At 39.7% G+C, this 17159-nt stretch overlaps 1 protein-coding gene across 1 annotated transcript in view; it reads left to right on the forward strand.

The window, feature by feature from the left end:
* The window catches only part of neb (nebulin), a 269812-nt gene that overhangs the window by 213465 nt on the left and 39188 nt on the right, over nt 1-17159 (forward strand). The window contains exons 126-133 of the mRNA XM_052025719.1: nt 655-768; nt 2801-2905; nt 4580-4684; nt 6189-6293; nt 10034-10144; nt 10613-10723; nt 12160-12273; nt 13060-13164. Coding sequence (XP_051881679.1) covers nt 655-768; nt 2801-2905; nt 4580-4684; nt 6189-6293; nt 10034-10144; nt 10613-10723; nt 12160-12273; nt 13060-13164 — 870 coding nt within the window. The remainder of the gene's footprint in view (nt 1-654; nt 769-2800; nt 2906-4579; nt 4685-6188; nt 6294-10033; nt 10145-10612; nt 10724-12159; nt 12274-13059; nt 13165-17159) is intronic.

The following is a 17159-nucleotide window of genomic DNA, read 5'->3' on the forward strand; positions in this document are numbered from 1 at the left end:
ATTATATTTTAGGGTATACAGAAGGAAGGATACCTGTGTTTTTCACCATGAACTGTTTTCTTCTCCCTTCTCTTGAAATGTTTACTCCTACTTTTGTAGGAATTGAGGATTTTTGAAGGATTTTGCTGTCTGCATTTTGTGCCCTGCAGCCAGAAGTGGAACATTGAACAATCTCTTGACTATTCATGATATTTAACTTTGACACATTTAAAAAAAAAGTAGAGTTAAACATGAACAGCTTGACATGGCCTGATCATTAGTAATTCAGGCATAAGTTATATTCCAGCATCAAAATGTCTGCCAAGCTTCTTGCAAATGTTTGAAAAGTTCTGGCAAGATTGGATTTTCCTCTTTTATTCATCATTTTTAAATGAATATGATTTCTTTTACCCCTTTTTCTATTAAACACTTCCACCCTGACCTGTATTTGCAGTTGTTTGTCCCTACTGTTGTCTGTTATAAGATCCTTGAATGGCCTTATCTTTGTAATTTTATTAGTAATGAAATCCGTAAACTCCTTTCCTTACCTTTTATTAGTTTGAAAATGTTTAACAACTGAGCCGCTTACTGTTCTTTTAATTGTATTGAGTTAAACAGATTGATATTTCCGTTGTGGGAATAGAATGTTAACATTGATTTTTAATTCATACATAGATTAAATACAAGGAAAAGTTTGATAAGGAGGTTAAGGGAAAGAGACCGAAGTTTGATTTGAAGGAGAGTTCGGGATACCAGTCAATGAAAGATGCAACCATTTTTGCCAGTGAAGTGAGTATCGAAAAACTTCTCTTTCTAGAGTCAAACTATGTTTTCTTAATTGGTTGAAGGTCCAGGAGTCAAAACAAAATGTTGTCAGTTCTAAGGAATAATCAATTAAAAACTAACAGTCTTTGACTTCTTATGGTTAAAAATGCATGATTCATGCTATGGATTCACACAGATTCCCGTTTGAAGAAAAAAATACAGGGGTGGGGGAGGAGGATGGTCTGAAAGTTCAGCATCTGAGAATCTGGTGGAATATTTCATATTTCCTTGTGATGTCGAAGGAGGCCATTCAGCCCATTTAGTCTATGCCAGTTCTCAGAGCAATCTCATCAACCCCGTTCTGCCATATATTTTTCTATAAGTTATTCCTTCTCTCTCATACCAATTAACCCCAACCAATTCTCCTACCACCTATCTAAACAAGGGGTAATTTATCCCAACCAATAAGCCTATCAGTACATCCATTGGGATGTGCAAGGAAACTGGAGAACCTGGATAAAACCAGAGCACCCAGAGGAAGCCCATGCATTCACTGTGAGAGTATGCACAAGAGATCAGGGTTGAATGAGTGTCACTAGAGCTATGAGGCAGCAACTGTATCTGCTCTGCCACAGTGCCACCTCACCTGGTTGGCTCGTTTGTGCCAATCTTAACAATCTTTGCCACCACTAGGAAGGTATGAACCATCTATCCATTCATTCCAGTTTTGGTTAGAAATTCCCGAAGCCAAAAGTTGCCACTTGCCTGTTCCATTTGGTGGCCTATATCTCTAGAGGCTGGAATGTCAGCAGGATCGACCTGGGAATGTGCCTGGAAAGTGATCTGGAACCTCAAAGGAATCTGCTTGGTTGGTCCTCTTCTGGGAGGGCTCTGACCAATCCCCACTGTGACTTGGCCACACACTTCAGACTTTATGGTCTCTCTGTTGTTGAGGTGATTTTTGACCCTCCCATAGTACCAGTACAAGAAGGAGTTTGAGAAGAGTAGGGGTCACTACCAACTGGTGGCCGACTCACCTGGGCAAATTCATCTGAAGGAGGTGACCAAGTTAAGTAAGTCAGTTCAAGAAAAATGAACATATGAATCTGTAACTTTATCCTATTCATTGTGGTCAGACCCATCCAGAATTTAGGAGGTATAATGGCAGAATTCTTACTATGAAACAAAAGAGGATATTTGGCAAATGAGAGCCATGTCATCTCCCAGCAGAGCAATCCCATCAGTCCTGTTTTCCTCCTCTCATAATTAGCCCCATAGCTTCGACTCTCTTAAATGCCCGTCAGCTCCCCTTTGGTGCTATTGTCACTTATCTGCATCGATCTACATGGGAAGAAACTGGAGCACCTGTCAGAAACCCACAGAAAAAGCAAGCAAACTGCAGATAGGCAGCACCTAAGGATCAAGCCCAGGTCTTTGAAGCTGTGAGGCAGCAACATCACTGTGCGCCTTTACACTTATGGATTTTCTTGGCTCACAGTAAATTGGTACCCATGGACATAGTCTCATCCACCTGTCATACATTCCTATCTACTAACCCTACAATTTCCAGCCAACGTTGAAGAATACCAGAAGAGGGAACCCCAACATAAACAGCAGGATCACCTCTCAAGAAACTACAAGGTCAGATTACAAGTAACTTTCTAGGCTGAATTGCACAACTGTCTCTTTTCTGGTGGCTTGTTTGGCACAAACTGTTTTTTTGTCCAGATGCAGACAAATGCACATGGGGTTCAGATTCTTAGGCAATAAGGGAAGGAGAGATTATCAAATGTCAGTGCTTTCTCCCGCTCAGCCACAAAGTGATGACTCAAACTAGCAAGATTATTAAAAAACTTGGACAATGAAAAATAGGAAAAAAAGTATTTTATTTTAAGCGTGAATTTATTCAAGATGAACACTGATGCTAAAGCCTTTGGGTCTTTGGAAAGCAATTGCTCAAACTGTGGCACATTGCAAGTTAATAGTATATCCTGCAGCTAAAATATTTTAATGATAGTCAAGGGAATAATTATTCCACTCTTCCTTTCACATTTAGATTAAGTACAAGCAGGATCTGAAGAAGATGCACAAACCTGTGACAGATATGTCCGAATCTTTACAAATGCAGCATAACCTCTCTACTAGCAAGCTGTCAAGTCAAGTAAGCAAATGGACTAACAAATCTGTGTTTACATCATAACTCATTTCTGACTTACTCTAAAACGTGTATGAAATCTTAACACTTTTTCCCCTGTCTAAAACTGACTACATGTTTGGGACGGACACCCCTGGTAGTGACCTACTTACAATCTCTTACTATTGGTTTTTCTCATCAACCATAAATAACAATATTTGGTAGATAAAACCCCACATTTTTCTCTATTTAAAAACTTTCATATTATTATAAAACTACTAATTTCCACCACTGGAAAATCCTTAACTTTCTCCTTACCTTAAAAAATATCTTTTTGAACTCTAACAAATTGTAATTTTTCTTAAAAATACTATTCCACTATTCTCACAGTTGTTCAGGAAATCAATGAAATGTTCTCTCGGACATGTGAACATTAACATTTTCAGATGTTTGGACATCTGTGTTATAGGAATGGAAAGGACAACAGTGACTGAGCCAAGATGGCATGGTGCCAGGTGGTGGGCCAACCATTAACAAACCTGAGGTTCCCATGAATCAGGCATTTGGAAATATTTAGATTTGTAGAGTTTCCATTCCCCTTATGTTCCCTGGGGAAGGGCTGGGGGGTGGGTTAGCTTATTAGATTGCATTTGAAAGGGAAACCAATTGTAGTACAATAGTGGAGCCTGCTTTAGCTAACAATTTTCAAAATCAGTTTGTTTTCAGAGTTATTTAACAAAAATTTGGCTTTTATAAAGTACCATTAATGTAGTAAAATTCCACAAGCACTGATAAGGATGGTTATCAAGCCTTGAGTCACATAAAGAGATATCAAAACATGACCAAAATCTTTGTCAAAAATGTCCATTTAAGTGGCATCTCAGTTGAGAGAGAGAGAGAAGTAGATATTCAGGGAGGGAATTCCAGGAGTCAAGGGCAGAGACAGCTGAAGGCTTGATAGCCAGTGACAGTGAAGAACATCAAGAAACCTCTACATAGGAGGATTGGGTGCAGAATAAATGGCAACAATTGTTATTTGGTGACAATGGTGACCAACCATTGATGACGGCTGCATAAGTGTACACTATGACAAGAATAATAGTGTTTTCAACTTTCAGTGAGGGAAGAAAATAAATTCACAACAAAAGATACCAGAAAAGAAGTTGAGAAAAAGTTGAGTTGAGAAGTTGACTAACTTTTCTCATTAACTATTTGAAAAGTTCAAAAACATTTAATATTCATGTATAAACAAGTTTTAAAAAATGATGTCCATAATAATGTACCTAATATAAATGCATGTTTTAATGTTATTTTTGCTTCCATCACAATATTAAGCTTTCCTATTGTTAGTTTTATTTTTGAAAATATTCCATGACTTTTAACAAATCGACCTATTCAACATCAGTGGCATAATCAGTTCAAAGGAAATTACTTTGTTAATGGTTACTGTGTCAGCTCCACCAAAAAAAAGGCACTTCTCAGTAAACCTGCTTCCTTCCATTTGGAAATGTGCACAACCATTGTGTGTAATCCAATGAGTCATAATCTATCCACCACATTCGGTTTTTTGATTGGATTTCTTTACTTGCCTTTTTACATTTTATTGGATAATGAACACTTTTTTAGCACATTTTTGTAGATGGGCCACACTGTTCAGACTTTATAGTCTCTCTGTTGAGGTGATTTTTGACCCTCCCATAGTACCAGTACAAGAAGGAGTTTGAGAAGAGTAAGGGTCACTACCAACTGGTGGCCGACTCACCTGGACAAATACATCTGAAGGAGGCGACTGAGTTACAGAGTCAAGTAAGTCAGTTCAAGAAAAATGAACATATGCATGTGCAACTTTATCCTACTTATTGTGGTCAGACTCATCCAGAATTTAGGAAGTATACTTACTATGAAATAGAAGAGGATATTTGGCCCATGAGATTCATGCCATCTCCCAACAGAGCAATCACATCAGTCTCGTTATCCTCCTCATACTTAGCCCCACAGCTTCATCTCTCTTATATGCCCATCAGCTCCCCTTTGCTGCTATTGACTCTAATCTACATTGATTTACAGTAGCTTTTCAGATGTGGGAAGAAACTGGAGCACCTGACAGAAACCCACAGAAAAAACAAGCAAATTGCACATAGGCAGCACCCAAGGATCAAACCCAGGTCCCTGGACCTGTGAGGCAGCAGCATCACTGTGCCCCTTTACACTTGTACACTAAGCTCTTGTTAACCCCCAGGGATAGGAACAATGAACTTCTGCTCCCACCTGCCCAGCTTTAAACATCATTGATAATCAAGTCTGAGGATAGAACTACTTTTCTTTCTTTAAATATTTTTATTAATTCCAAATAGAAAACACTAAGTACATGAAACAAAAGACAAAATGTTACAAAATACATTGTATTGAATCACACTTGAAATCACAATACCTAATATTGATAAATGGAAATGATAACTAATTAATATTAATAAATTGGAATAATTTTGTTATAAAAAAAATCTAAACCCACTACCAAAACTGAAGCTGTTTGGTAAGAAAAAGGACAAAAAAAAAGCCCTAAAGACATAATAGTATTAGCCAGTATCTGTACTTGAATCACCAAATCAATGGTTTTGAAAGTAGTTCAGAAAAGGTCCCATAATATTTGAAAGTTCAGATTAGATCCAGAAATAGAACAACAGATCTTCTCTAAATTTAGATATGACATAACATCCTGTAGCCATTGAACATGAGTGGGGGGAGTAACTTCCTTCCATTTAAGCAACACAGCCCTCCTCGCTATAAGAGAAATAAAGGCCAAACTACTTTTCTTTACAAAAATAAGCTGGTACTTACAGGATCTAGATCTTACAGTCCAGAATCATTTCAACCCCATTTGATGAAGCCTTGTGCATTAACAGGACATCCTGCTTCACAAACTTATAAAATATATTGGTAGTCCACTGTTATTTTAACAGTGAAATCCATCACTGTTTTGTTAATACCACATTCACTTGCAATTACCATTATCTAAATCATTTGATGTCCCGAATTATTCTGTTTTGAGCCAATTACATTTTTAAAAATATATCATATCTCTCAATATTTTAGTGTCACTGCGAAAATACTATGCTCTTTTTCTCTAATGATGTTGAAGTTATATGGACCACATTTGCTTTTTGAAAGAATTAGTTACCAGGATTTTATTGCTCAGGTAGGGAAGAAAAGTGAACTCATAGGATGGGGTATGACATAAAATGAGGACTGTAACTGCAGCACATAAACCTTCATCATTTACCAAGAGTGACCACAGTGTACAATGTTTCAGATCAAATACAAGGAGCAATACGAGAAGGAGAAGGGGAAGGCAATGTTGGACTTTGAAACACCTGTTTACCTCACTGCCAAGGAATCCCAGCACATGCAGAGTGAGGTAAGGCCAATAAATGGGAAAATTAGCTCTGGGAACCTACTCAATGTTCTTTCCTGCTGTTGGCAGTATTGTCCAATAATAACTGTCTTTGAAGAAACTATACAAGATTTCCAAATGCTAGGTCTTTGTATTCTTCAAGTAATTGGACACTTCCAGTGGTCTTGAAGAATGTTATGTTTGGAAATTAGAAAGAAACTTATATACAGGTTCTGTCAAACTTGTATTAAGTTTTATAATTGTACATTGTCACTGTTGTAAATATTTAGGGCTTGAAATTTTTTTTGATTTTTACTGATAATAACTGAACAAACATTGCTGCAGAACTACTTCCAAAATGTAGCTTTAAAGTTTATTTTCATATCACTAAAATTCAGTGCTGATACTGTATCAACCGTGCTTCTTGCTTTGAGAATGTACCTCCTAAAATGCTGATGTTGTACATTCACATTTGTTTGTCATAGAGCCCAACTCGTCCATGCCGACCAAGTTGCCCATCTAAGCTAGTCCCACTTGCCCACATTTGGCCCACATCCCTCTAAACCTTTCCTATCCATCTACCTGTCCAAATGTCCTTTAAATGTTGTTATTGGACTGTATGAACCATTTCCTCTGGCAGCTCATTTTATATATGCACCACCCTTCATGTGAAGAATTTGCCCCTCAGGTCCCTTTTAAATCTTTCCTCTCTCACCTTAAACCTATACCCTCTAGTTTTTGATTCCCTTTCCCTAGGCAAAAGACTGTGTCCATTTACCCTATCTATGCCCCTCATGATTTTATACACCTCTGTAAGGTCACCCCTCAGTCTCCTACGCTCCAATGAATAAAGTCTTAGCTTGCCCAGCCTCTCCCTATAACTCAGGCCCTCGAGTCCTGGCAACATTCTCATAAATCTTACAGGAATGTAAGTCTTACTGGAACATAATAAGATGATCTGGCCGGTAATGTGAATGGTTAACTCGAGGAGGGAGAGGGGTGAAATTAGTAAAATTATGGTAAGCAATGTATGACTCTGAATGTGCAAATATTGTTCATTGTGATTAACAATTTAGCTATAATTTACCAGAGAAACTGAAGGTCAAAGCCTTTATCTAAAGCTCTTAATAACTGAAAATACCTGATTTTGACAAACAATACTATCTGGAAAAGAAAACACACAAACCAAACCAAAAAGTAAAAATTGAAAAATTCAAGCCTTTTAAATATTGAAGTGTGATTTTACTTCCAAATGCCTTATCTGTTCTTCAGCTATTCCAATCCCTTACTCTCACTATGCCTCAATATTTTCAATACAGGTTAATGAGTCTATTAGAGTTCCAGTGACTCTTAGTCATCAAGAGAAATCTTGTTGGGTGCTTCAATAAGTGTGTTCTGAGATCCAGCACCTTTTCTGCAGGGTGCTTAACATTTTGTCATAATTGGTTCTGGATAACGGATGATTCTGGCTGTTTTACTTTCAAGGCACTCTCGATCTTAAACAACACAGACTTGCCATGAACAGTTATATTTAAGCCCGACTCCTTCAATGATAAGTGTTTCATTGTTGAGTATAAAGCCTCGTTGTCAAAACAAGTATTTGCTGCCAGACACAGAATTATTGTAATGGAGAAATAATAAATCCAAGTGTGGAAGCATAAGGACATAAAAAGAGTAGGTGTGGGCTTTCAACAAGATCATTACTGATCTTCCATTTCCACATCATTTTCCTGCCCTTTCCCCATATCCCTTGATATCCTTTAACATCCAAAATCTCTGCTTTGAATGAAATAAATAACTGAGCCTCTTTTAGCTCCCTAGGGTCGAGAATTCTAAAGATTCACCACTCTGTGATTGAAGAAATTTCTCCTCATGTTGCCCTTCAATGGCCTTCCCTTAATTTTGAGCCTGTGACTACTGGTTCTGGGCTTATCAGCCAAGAGAAACATCTGGCATTCAGCCTCTTAAGCCCTGTAAGAATTCTGTAAGTTTCAATGAGATCACCTCCCATTTTTCTAACCTCCAGAATACACAGGCCTAGTATAATCAAATGCTTTTTCTATGGCCTGAACCTTTGCTGAACCCTGCTTCTGCCTGATCTGATTAGTCTGACAACGTGCTACATCCTCGTGATACATAAAAGGGGTCCAGCTCCTAATGCATTGCCAGGAATGAGCTGGTCATGGTTCACAGTGGCACCAGGGAAGATATTCGAGGGCAAGTTGCATAGCTGGTGGTCTCGTTCACATCAGTACACCTGACTCTTCCGCAGGCAAGATTTAGAAAATGAAACAACTCATGAGCTCACATTGTCTTGAAAACTGCTGGAATCTGAAACAAAAAGAAAGAGCTCATTCTTTTTTAGCATGTCTGTTTTAGCTCACACTGCCTAATCTGTTTGAAAGGGTCATAAACTGAACTTTAATGCAGATCAAAATGGTCATTTCAGGGTTAATAGAGGATTTTTAAAAGTTTATTGTAAGAAAAACTAAAGTGTGCATTCTTTGTACATTCACTTAGGGTTGACTATAAACAGCAGTGAAAACCACTTTCCATCCCTCGCTATTGATTTTAAATCTAGATTTCTCAGCAGCATAAGTGAAGTCAGCCAGCCCACTGCTGAGGGCCTTTTTTTTAACTGCAGATGTTGCTGTTTTGTCAGCTCTAAACTAGTGTCTACTTAACTCCGAGCAGTTTCCTCTTTCACTTCTGACTAGGTTGTAAAAGACTGAACCAGTAGACCATTTCTGCCCTTCGAGTCTACCCCACCATTATATTGGATAATGGCTGATCTTTAGCTCAACTTTTACATATTACATATTAATATTTGCCTTTGTTTCATACCCAACAAAAATCTATTAGTCTCAGAAATGAACATTCAACAGAATTAGCATCTTTTGGGGAAGAGTATTCCAAATTTGCATTTCACAGTGTGGGAAAAAGTCTTCCTAAATTTGCTCTTTATGACCTTGTTCCAGTTTTAAGATGATGGACCCCTAGTCCCAGAATACTCAATCAAAGGAAAAAGTTTCCCTGTATCTACCCTGTTGAATTGCTTTAGGATTTTAAACAACTGAAGCATATCACTCTTCAATTCACAAAGAGAATAGAAGCCAGGTTTGTGAAGCTTGTCCTCGTAACTTGACACTTTAAGCTGAAGTGTTAACTTGTGATGAGGGTCTGCACCTTCATTCTGGTGAATTTGAGCTGTACAGAGATTTACTGTTCAGAACTGACCAAGACATTCCAACTTTAATGATGAAAAATTAAGAACATAAAAAATAGAAGCTGAAATAGGTCAATTGAACAGCCTACACTTGTCCTGAGGATGGGTCCATCAGTCTGCGAACATTTGCTGTCCCTCTAATTGTATGACGTCCACCTTGGGTTCCATGGTCACTCTTCCGCATCCTGCTTCAGATGCTTTCTTGTCGCATAACATTTCCAGACCTCTTGTCTTCTGCCACCTTCATCCCTGCAACTGAAACACCACTTCCTCAGCTTTGAATTCCCGCCAACTTGAGATAAAGCCCAATAATTTTTACAAATGTTCTCTTTTGATGTTGTTTTACCTTTTAAATTCCCATTTCAGCAATTTCCCAACAGGTGGAGTATCACCAGCTTCAGTGACTCTGTAAATACAAGCACTTCTTCCAGAAATCATCTCGGAGAATTATTGAATGCCTCTTGTACACACTTTGAACATATTTTTCCTTTACGTTAAAAAGTTTTTCTCTACTTTTCTTTCTCCCAAATATCAATAGAAAGAATATAAAAAGGATTTGGAAGAGCACATAAAAGGCAGGAACCTTTCTGGCTTGGAGATTACACCGGCAATGTTGCATGTCAGATACGCAACTAAGATAGGCTGTGAGGTAGACAGCCTTTTTTTTCTTTTTCCTTTTAACAATTTGAAATGTAATCTCACTAATATACATCTTTATATTTTGTTGAATTACATAATATTTGCAATACTTATTGGAATAAGTCATGGGAAAGATTTCTCTACATTTTTTGAACATTTTGAAAAATACTATCACTACTACTCTTTGGCTTGTATATTCACTTATTGCTAAATGTGTAACCAAACAATTAAAGGCCTTTATTATTTAAAGACAGTGCATCCAATGAACGTTTGTGACTGCTTTTCTGTGAAAGCCTGAATTCCTGTCACCTAACTGTGCTTGGTCTCTTGTCTATTTTCATACAACAAAAGATGTGTGTGTTCTTTCTGTTGTCTGGTCTTAATGGCTGTCCAAACACTTTATGTTTTGCATGAAGAGCGGTAAATCTGCTTTTTTTCCCAGTATCTTTGCAGCTTTCCTGTTCTTTCATTTATCTAGAAAGAGTACAGGAAGGATCTGGAACATGGAGTTAAGGGCAAAGGCTTAACAGTGTTGGAGGAAACTCCAGAGATGGTGCGAGCAAAGAATGCAACACACATTTTGAATGAGGTAGGTGTGGTATAGTTGGAGAAACAGAGGTCTGCCTTGCTATGCAGTCCTTGGTGTTAAAGCTGGCACATTGGTCAATGGCCTTGCAAGTTATTTTTCATACTTCCTAATGACAGAGGAAGGTGATTCAGCCCATTGATCTATTCCAGCTCTCAAAGCGATCTCATCAATACCATTCCTCCCTGTTATTTCTCTGTTACCTATTCTCTCTCACATGCCCTGTGATTTTCCCACCAGCCACTGACACTGGGGTCATTTACAATAACCAGTTAACCTAACAGCCAGCATGTTCTTGGGATGTGAGAGGAAACCGGAGCATCCATGGGAAACATTTTCAGGGACAACGTGCAAACTCCACGACAGAGGTCAGCACCAGAGGTTAGGACTGAACCTGGGTTGCTGGGGCTCTGAGACAGCTGCACTACCTGCAACACCACTGTGCCACTGCTACAGCAAGTCAGACATTCCACTTTATATAAATGTGATGAGGGTTTATCCTTCCACCAACATTTCTGTCAGTGAGTTCCAGTATCCCACTATTCTCTTGTGTTATTTCCCCAATTTGCCTCTAATCTACCAATTACCTTAAATCCACACGCCTTTGTGATAGATCCCTCTGTTAAGGAAAATTATTCATTCTACACAGCTTGAATAATTCTCCCCTGACTGTCCACTTTTCTAAAGAAACTAAACCTTGCCTAGACAATCTTTCCGCATAACTCAACTTCTCCAGTTCTGGGGAAGAAAGATGAACTGTCACATCAACTTATTGACAGATGAGTCTATACCCAAATTACTTGACCTTGCATTACTATTGTAGCAAATATTATCAATAGTTTACTCTAGCATCAAAGAAGAGTGTGAAGGTAATCCATGGTCTTTCCATTGATTAATACCATTATCTCTGAAGATGAAGTTCAGTCTGTCGAGCAGCCAGATTAAATGGACTGATGATGATACAGATGCTTCAGATGAGCAGCAGGAGCTTAAGCTGGTTAGCGGGAGGTCAATCTAATGGTGTTAATGTATTGAAAACAAAACTAATAGCCACATATTGTTGCCTTATGTGTCCACCTGTTTTACCACATACTGTATGTAGTAAATGCAAGTCCATTAAATTTGCACTGAATTAAATGGAAGGAAATCAATATCCCTCACCACTTCCTCATCTATAGATTAATGAGCATGTTTAGCTTCTTTTGACTAAGAGTGTGTCAAGGTTCCCTATTCATCAAAGCTTTTAGCATAGCTGCCAGAGCGCAAAACATGAAAAATAATTGTTTAAACTCAAAGCATAATTTATGTGGTAACCAACACAATTCTGCTTGAATTTGACAATTTCCAAATATTTCATGACTGAAGGTCCTCCCCATACTTTTATTCCACAGAGTTAAAAAGCAGTGTGGTAAATTGTCTCTTCTTTCTCGTTATCACAGAAAGAGTACAAGAGATCGTTGGAGGAAGAAATAAAGGGTAAGGGGCTTGTGGCACTTGCTAACGAAACACCAGACCTTGCCAGAGCAAAGAATGCCACAGATATTTTAAGCCAGGTGAGTGGATGGTGGATATGAAAGATTCGCTCATCTAATGTCAGTAATTCTGTTGGTCCTGTTAACATAATAGCATTTGCGTTTTTGTCTAACTTAATGACTGATTATAAGGGTTGAAATTGCTCGGTGCAATTATTAGTGATATTTTCACTTGTATGGAATTATTTTGATGTGTTATTCAAGGTTTTATCCACACCCCAGCCACATGGATTCAGTTTCTGCACCTTGGATTTTGGAACTTGTATTCCTAGATTTTTATTTTAAAAAGATCATCAGTGAAGTTTTTTGATACGGTGAAAAGAGAAAATAGAAAAAAAGAGGTGCATTGTTGGAGTGCTTTGCACAAATTTTATTTTAATGCAAAGTTGTTTTAATGCAGCAGTTATAACAGTTAATCTGTGCACAGCAAGGTCGCACAGACAATAATGTAATGTTGACTATTTTTCAGGAGTTCCAAAGAATTTCCAATTTAAAATTGTTGCCAAAACAGCAAGAAAAGTGCAAAGTCGAAATGTATTTGAAAAGAGGCTTGCTGGAGAAAAAAGTCTGAGCTTTTCCAGCATCTTCTATCATAGGCTTCCAGCATGCACAGGGTTTTACATGATGAGGTGAATTTCTTGCTCCTTCATTGGCTCTGCCTACAACCGAGCTAATGGAGGCAGCAATCAAAACAACAGACTTAAGCCAATGTTTGGTTCAGCTAAGACGACCAGCAAACTGAATTGATTCATTAATTGACTGAAATATTACTTCTGTATTTGCTAATACTTGTTCTTTTATCTTTAGATAAAATACAAACAGTTGGCCGAAAAGGAAAAATCTAACTACACCACGGTCATTGACACACCTGATATTATTCATGCTCAAAATGTGAAGTACCTGAGCAGCCAGGTAATGCGCACCTTTCCATCTCCAATTGTCTTCAGCTCTGTTACTTGTGTATTTGATAAACATGATCTGATGCCCCTGTGAAATTCCTGCAATGGGGCTGCCTCTTGTGTATCAGTGTAGGTGACAGAGTAGAACCAACTTCTGGCAAAGTGTCCATCCCAGGTTCTGCATATGGGACCATTTAAGACATGGGAACATGAAGAATAGAGGCAGGAGTAGGCTATGTGGTCAAATGTACCCTTGAGCTTGCTCTGCCCTTCAGATTGCTCTGCACTTCAGCTTGGTCCTGGCTGATCCTTTCTGCCTCATCACCATACCCTCTTAGAAACCAGATTTTTTTTTATCACGGCCTTGAATAGAGTTGGTGACTGAGCTTCCACTGCCTTCTGGCCTGGGGAATACCCCAAAGGTGTATTTGCATGGAAGGAATGGAAGCAAGACCAGGGTATTATCAGCAGAGGGTGACCCATCCTTCCCCAGCTGCTAGCTGACATGTGGAAACAGTCCAATACCAAATGGTCCAGAGATGATTCTTCTTTGCATATACTGTTCCCAGACACCACTCTCCAGATTTATTACCTTAATGGCTGACTTAAGGACTTTCCAATTCTCAGCTGTCTTGATGTCTACTGAGGCAAAGATCTACATTCTACATGCGTGTTAGGATTTCCAAAGTTCAACCCCTTTACTCGGGGATACCTGGAGAAAACCACCCTGCAAGTATTTAAAGGGCCGCACCAAATTGAGGGCAACACAGTGTCACAGCTAGTAGAGCTGCTGCCTACAGCGACAGCAAACTGGGTTCATTCCTGATGTCTGGCCCTGCCTGTGTGGAGTTCGCATATTTTCCCTGTGACCGTGTGTGTTTACCTCCGGTGCTCTGGTTTCCTCCCACTTCACAAAGAAATGCAGGTTGGTAAGTTAAATGGCCACTTTCAATTGCCCCTAGATAATAAAAGAGTGGTAGAATCTGGGGGGAGTTGATGGGAATGTGGGAAGAATAAAATGGAATTCATGTAAGTGGATGCTTGATGGTTAGTTTAGACTTAGTGGGCCGAAGGGCCTACTTCTGCATCTTTGACAAATCATGTAATCCCAACTCACCTCCACCAGCAGTACCATCACTGCAACTTTCATTTATATAGTATTCTTAAGACAGCAAAGCATTCCAAAGGACTGAGCCACATTAGGAGATCGGTATTGGTATTGGTTTATTATTGCCACTTGTACCGAGGTACAGTGAAAAACTTGTCTTACAAACCAATCGTACAGGTCAATTCATTACACAGTGCAGTTACAGTGAGTTAGTACAGAGTACAGAGCAGAGTACAGATATCAGAGTAACTGACCAAAAGCAGTGCTGAATATGCAGTTTTTAATGAGAAAGGAGCGGGAGAGAGTCTGAGCGATTTAGGGAGGGAGTTCCAGCCCCTGGGTCCATAGCAGCTGAAGGTATTGCTGCCTATGGGAGACCAACTGAATTAGGGGATACCCAAGAGGCCAGCATTAGAGCACAAATACATCCCATGTTTGAACATAGAACATAGTAAACCTACAGCACAATTCAAGCCCTTCGGTCCACAAAGCTGTGACAAACATGTCCCTACCTTAGAAATTACTAGGCTTGCCCATAGCCCTCTATTTTTTTAAGCTCCATGTACCTTTCCAAAAGTCTCTTAAAAGACCCTATCGTATCCGCCTCCACCACCGTTGCCGGCAGCCCATTCCATGCACTCACCACTCTCTGAGTAAAAAAAACTTACCTCTGACATCTCCTCTATACATACTCCCCTGCACCTTAAACCTATGTTCTCTTGTGGCAACCATTTCAGCCCTGAGAAAAAGCCTCTGACTTTCCATACGATCAATGCCTCTTATCACCTTATACACCTCTATCAGGTCCCCCCTCATCCTGTCATTCCAAGGAGAAAAGGCCGAGTTCCCTCAATCTGTTTTCACAAGGCATGCTCCCCAGTCCAGGCAACATCCTAGTAAATCTCCTCTGCACCTTTTCTATGGCTTCCACATTCTTCCTGTAGTGAGGCGACCAGAACTGAGCACAGTACTCCAAGTGGTGTCTGACCAGGGTCCTATATAGCTGCAACATTACCTCTTGGCTCCTAAATTCAATTCCAGCAGCTGGAGAAAGTTACAGAGTTAAGGAGCGGCAAGAGATGTAGATGGGGTGGATTTGAAAACAAAGATGAGAATTTTAAGATCAAGGAGAATCAATTTATGTCAGTTTGCAGCTGCAGTCCCACCGCAGAATATAATATTAGAGTAGCAATCATTTCATCCAGCTTTACATAAAATTGCTTGTAATGAAAGGTTTTATGAGATTCACTTTTCAAAATATTAAGTATCACGGCGAGTTCCACTGTAAACTGGTAATTAACAAATGCCTCCTCCACTGCTCATGTTACTTAGTGATAATTTTTTTCAGATAAGTTTTTGCTGGCACACGCGGCAATGATTCCTAGACACCTGTGATCTCCTGCTATGTTCTGTCTGCAATACATAGAGCAAATCACAACGTAGCCTCAGTTTTCTGACTTGTGCTGTCTGTGATCTGTTATCCATTGTCCTGACCCATTAAATCAGCCATGATTGAATGGTGGAGCAGACTCAATGGGCTGAATGGCCTAATTCTGTTCTCATATCCTATGGTGATTACAGCTACACTGGTTTCTTTCTTAAGAGCTCAGAATGCATCCCCGGGAAATGGGAAACAGATGGATTTGGTGTTAAAAGGGTTCCTAATGGCATTACATGTACAGACATGTCTTAATGACAACACTGCTGTGCTGGGAACTTGGCGTGAACCATTGCTTTTTTGGATGCTGCACCCTGGGCTCAGGATCCTGGCACCAATCACTACACTCTGCTGGTGCTCCCAGTGAATCAGGTGCGGTTCAGTGCGGAGAGGCTCCCTGTGAGGGCTGGGGTGAGACAGGCTGGAATGAAAGTCACCAGGGATTCAGGGCAGTACCCTAGGCTGCAGGGTGAGCGTGGGCAGTTGATGGGGATTTACAGCATCTGTTGACAGACTGATGAGAGAGACTGTAGGATCCAGGCAGTCTGTCAACACATGGAGCAGCTGTTGCCAGCCCCCAACAATGGCCCATTCACACTACCCCAGCCAAGGTGCGGCTCAAGCTGTGGATCTCAGCACTGAGCAGCCCCACTACTTGCCAGGCTCACCCAACGCCAGCCTCAGTACCCTGAGCTGTGGGTAATTCTTTCCTACAGGAGCATCAATTGCATCATAGGGCATCAGAGAATCATATGGCATCCTTGCATCATAAGGGCATCGTAGGGGTTCATGCTAGGCACTACTGTTATGAAGACAACAAGAGACTGCAGATACTGGAATATGGAGCAATAAACACGATGCTGGTGGAATTCAATAGGTCAGGCAGCATCTGTGGAGGGAAATGGAAAGTCTGCATTTCAGGTCGAGACACTTCGACTGAACTGGAAGGGCTATCTCCCCTCTATCTTTCAGTTCAGATGAAGGGTATCAACCTGAAAATCAACTATCCAAATCTCTTCACAGGTGCTGCCTGATCTGCTTATTTCCTCCAGCACCTTGTTTGTTATTGCTATTATGCAATAATGCATGATATACAGCTTGAGTTAATGCCTTTTTTAAAGTACACTGGGGGTATGAAAACTCACAGTGTTCAGATTTCAGGGCCAAGTGCAATATAATGCTTCAGTGCTCTGCTGAGTAGTGCTGAGTAAAATGCTGGTGTTCCCTTTGATACGATAGACCTCAGCAGGAAATTGTGGCCAAAATACACTTGAAATTGTCCGCTTTTAGCAATGTTGAAGTTGTGCTTCAATTTTTAAAATTTATTTATGAGATGTTAGCATTCCTGGCATTTATTGTGCATTGCTCATTGCCTTTGAGTAGCTAGATGGTGTTGAGTTGCCTTCTTGAACCTCTGCCGTCTTTCTAGTGAAGGTGATCCATGTTGTCACTGGGTAAGGAG

This window comes from Pristis pectinata, chromosome 1, assembly GCF_009764475.1.
Source record: "Pristis pectinata isolate sPriPec2 chromosome 1, sPriPec2.1.pri, whole genome shotgun sequence".
In the NCBI taxonomy this organism is placed as follows: Eukaryota; Metazoa; Chordata; class Chondrichthyes; order Rhinopristiformes; family Pristidae; genus Pristis; species Pristis pectinata.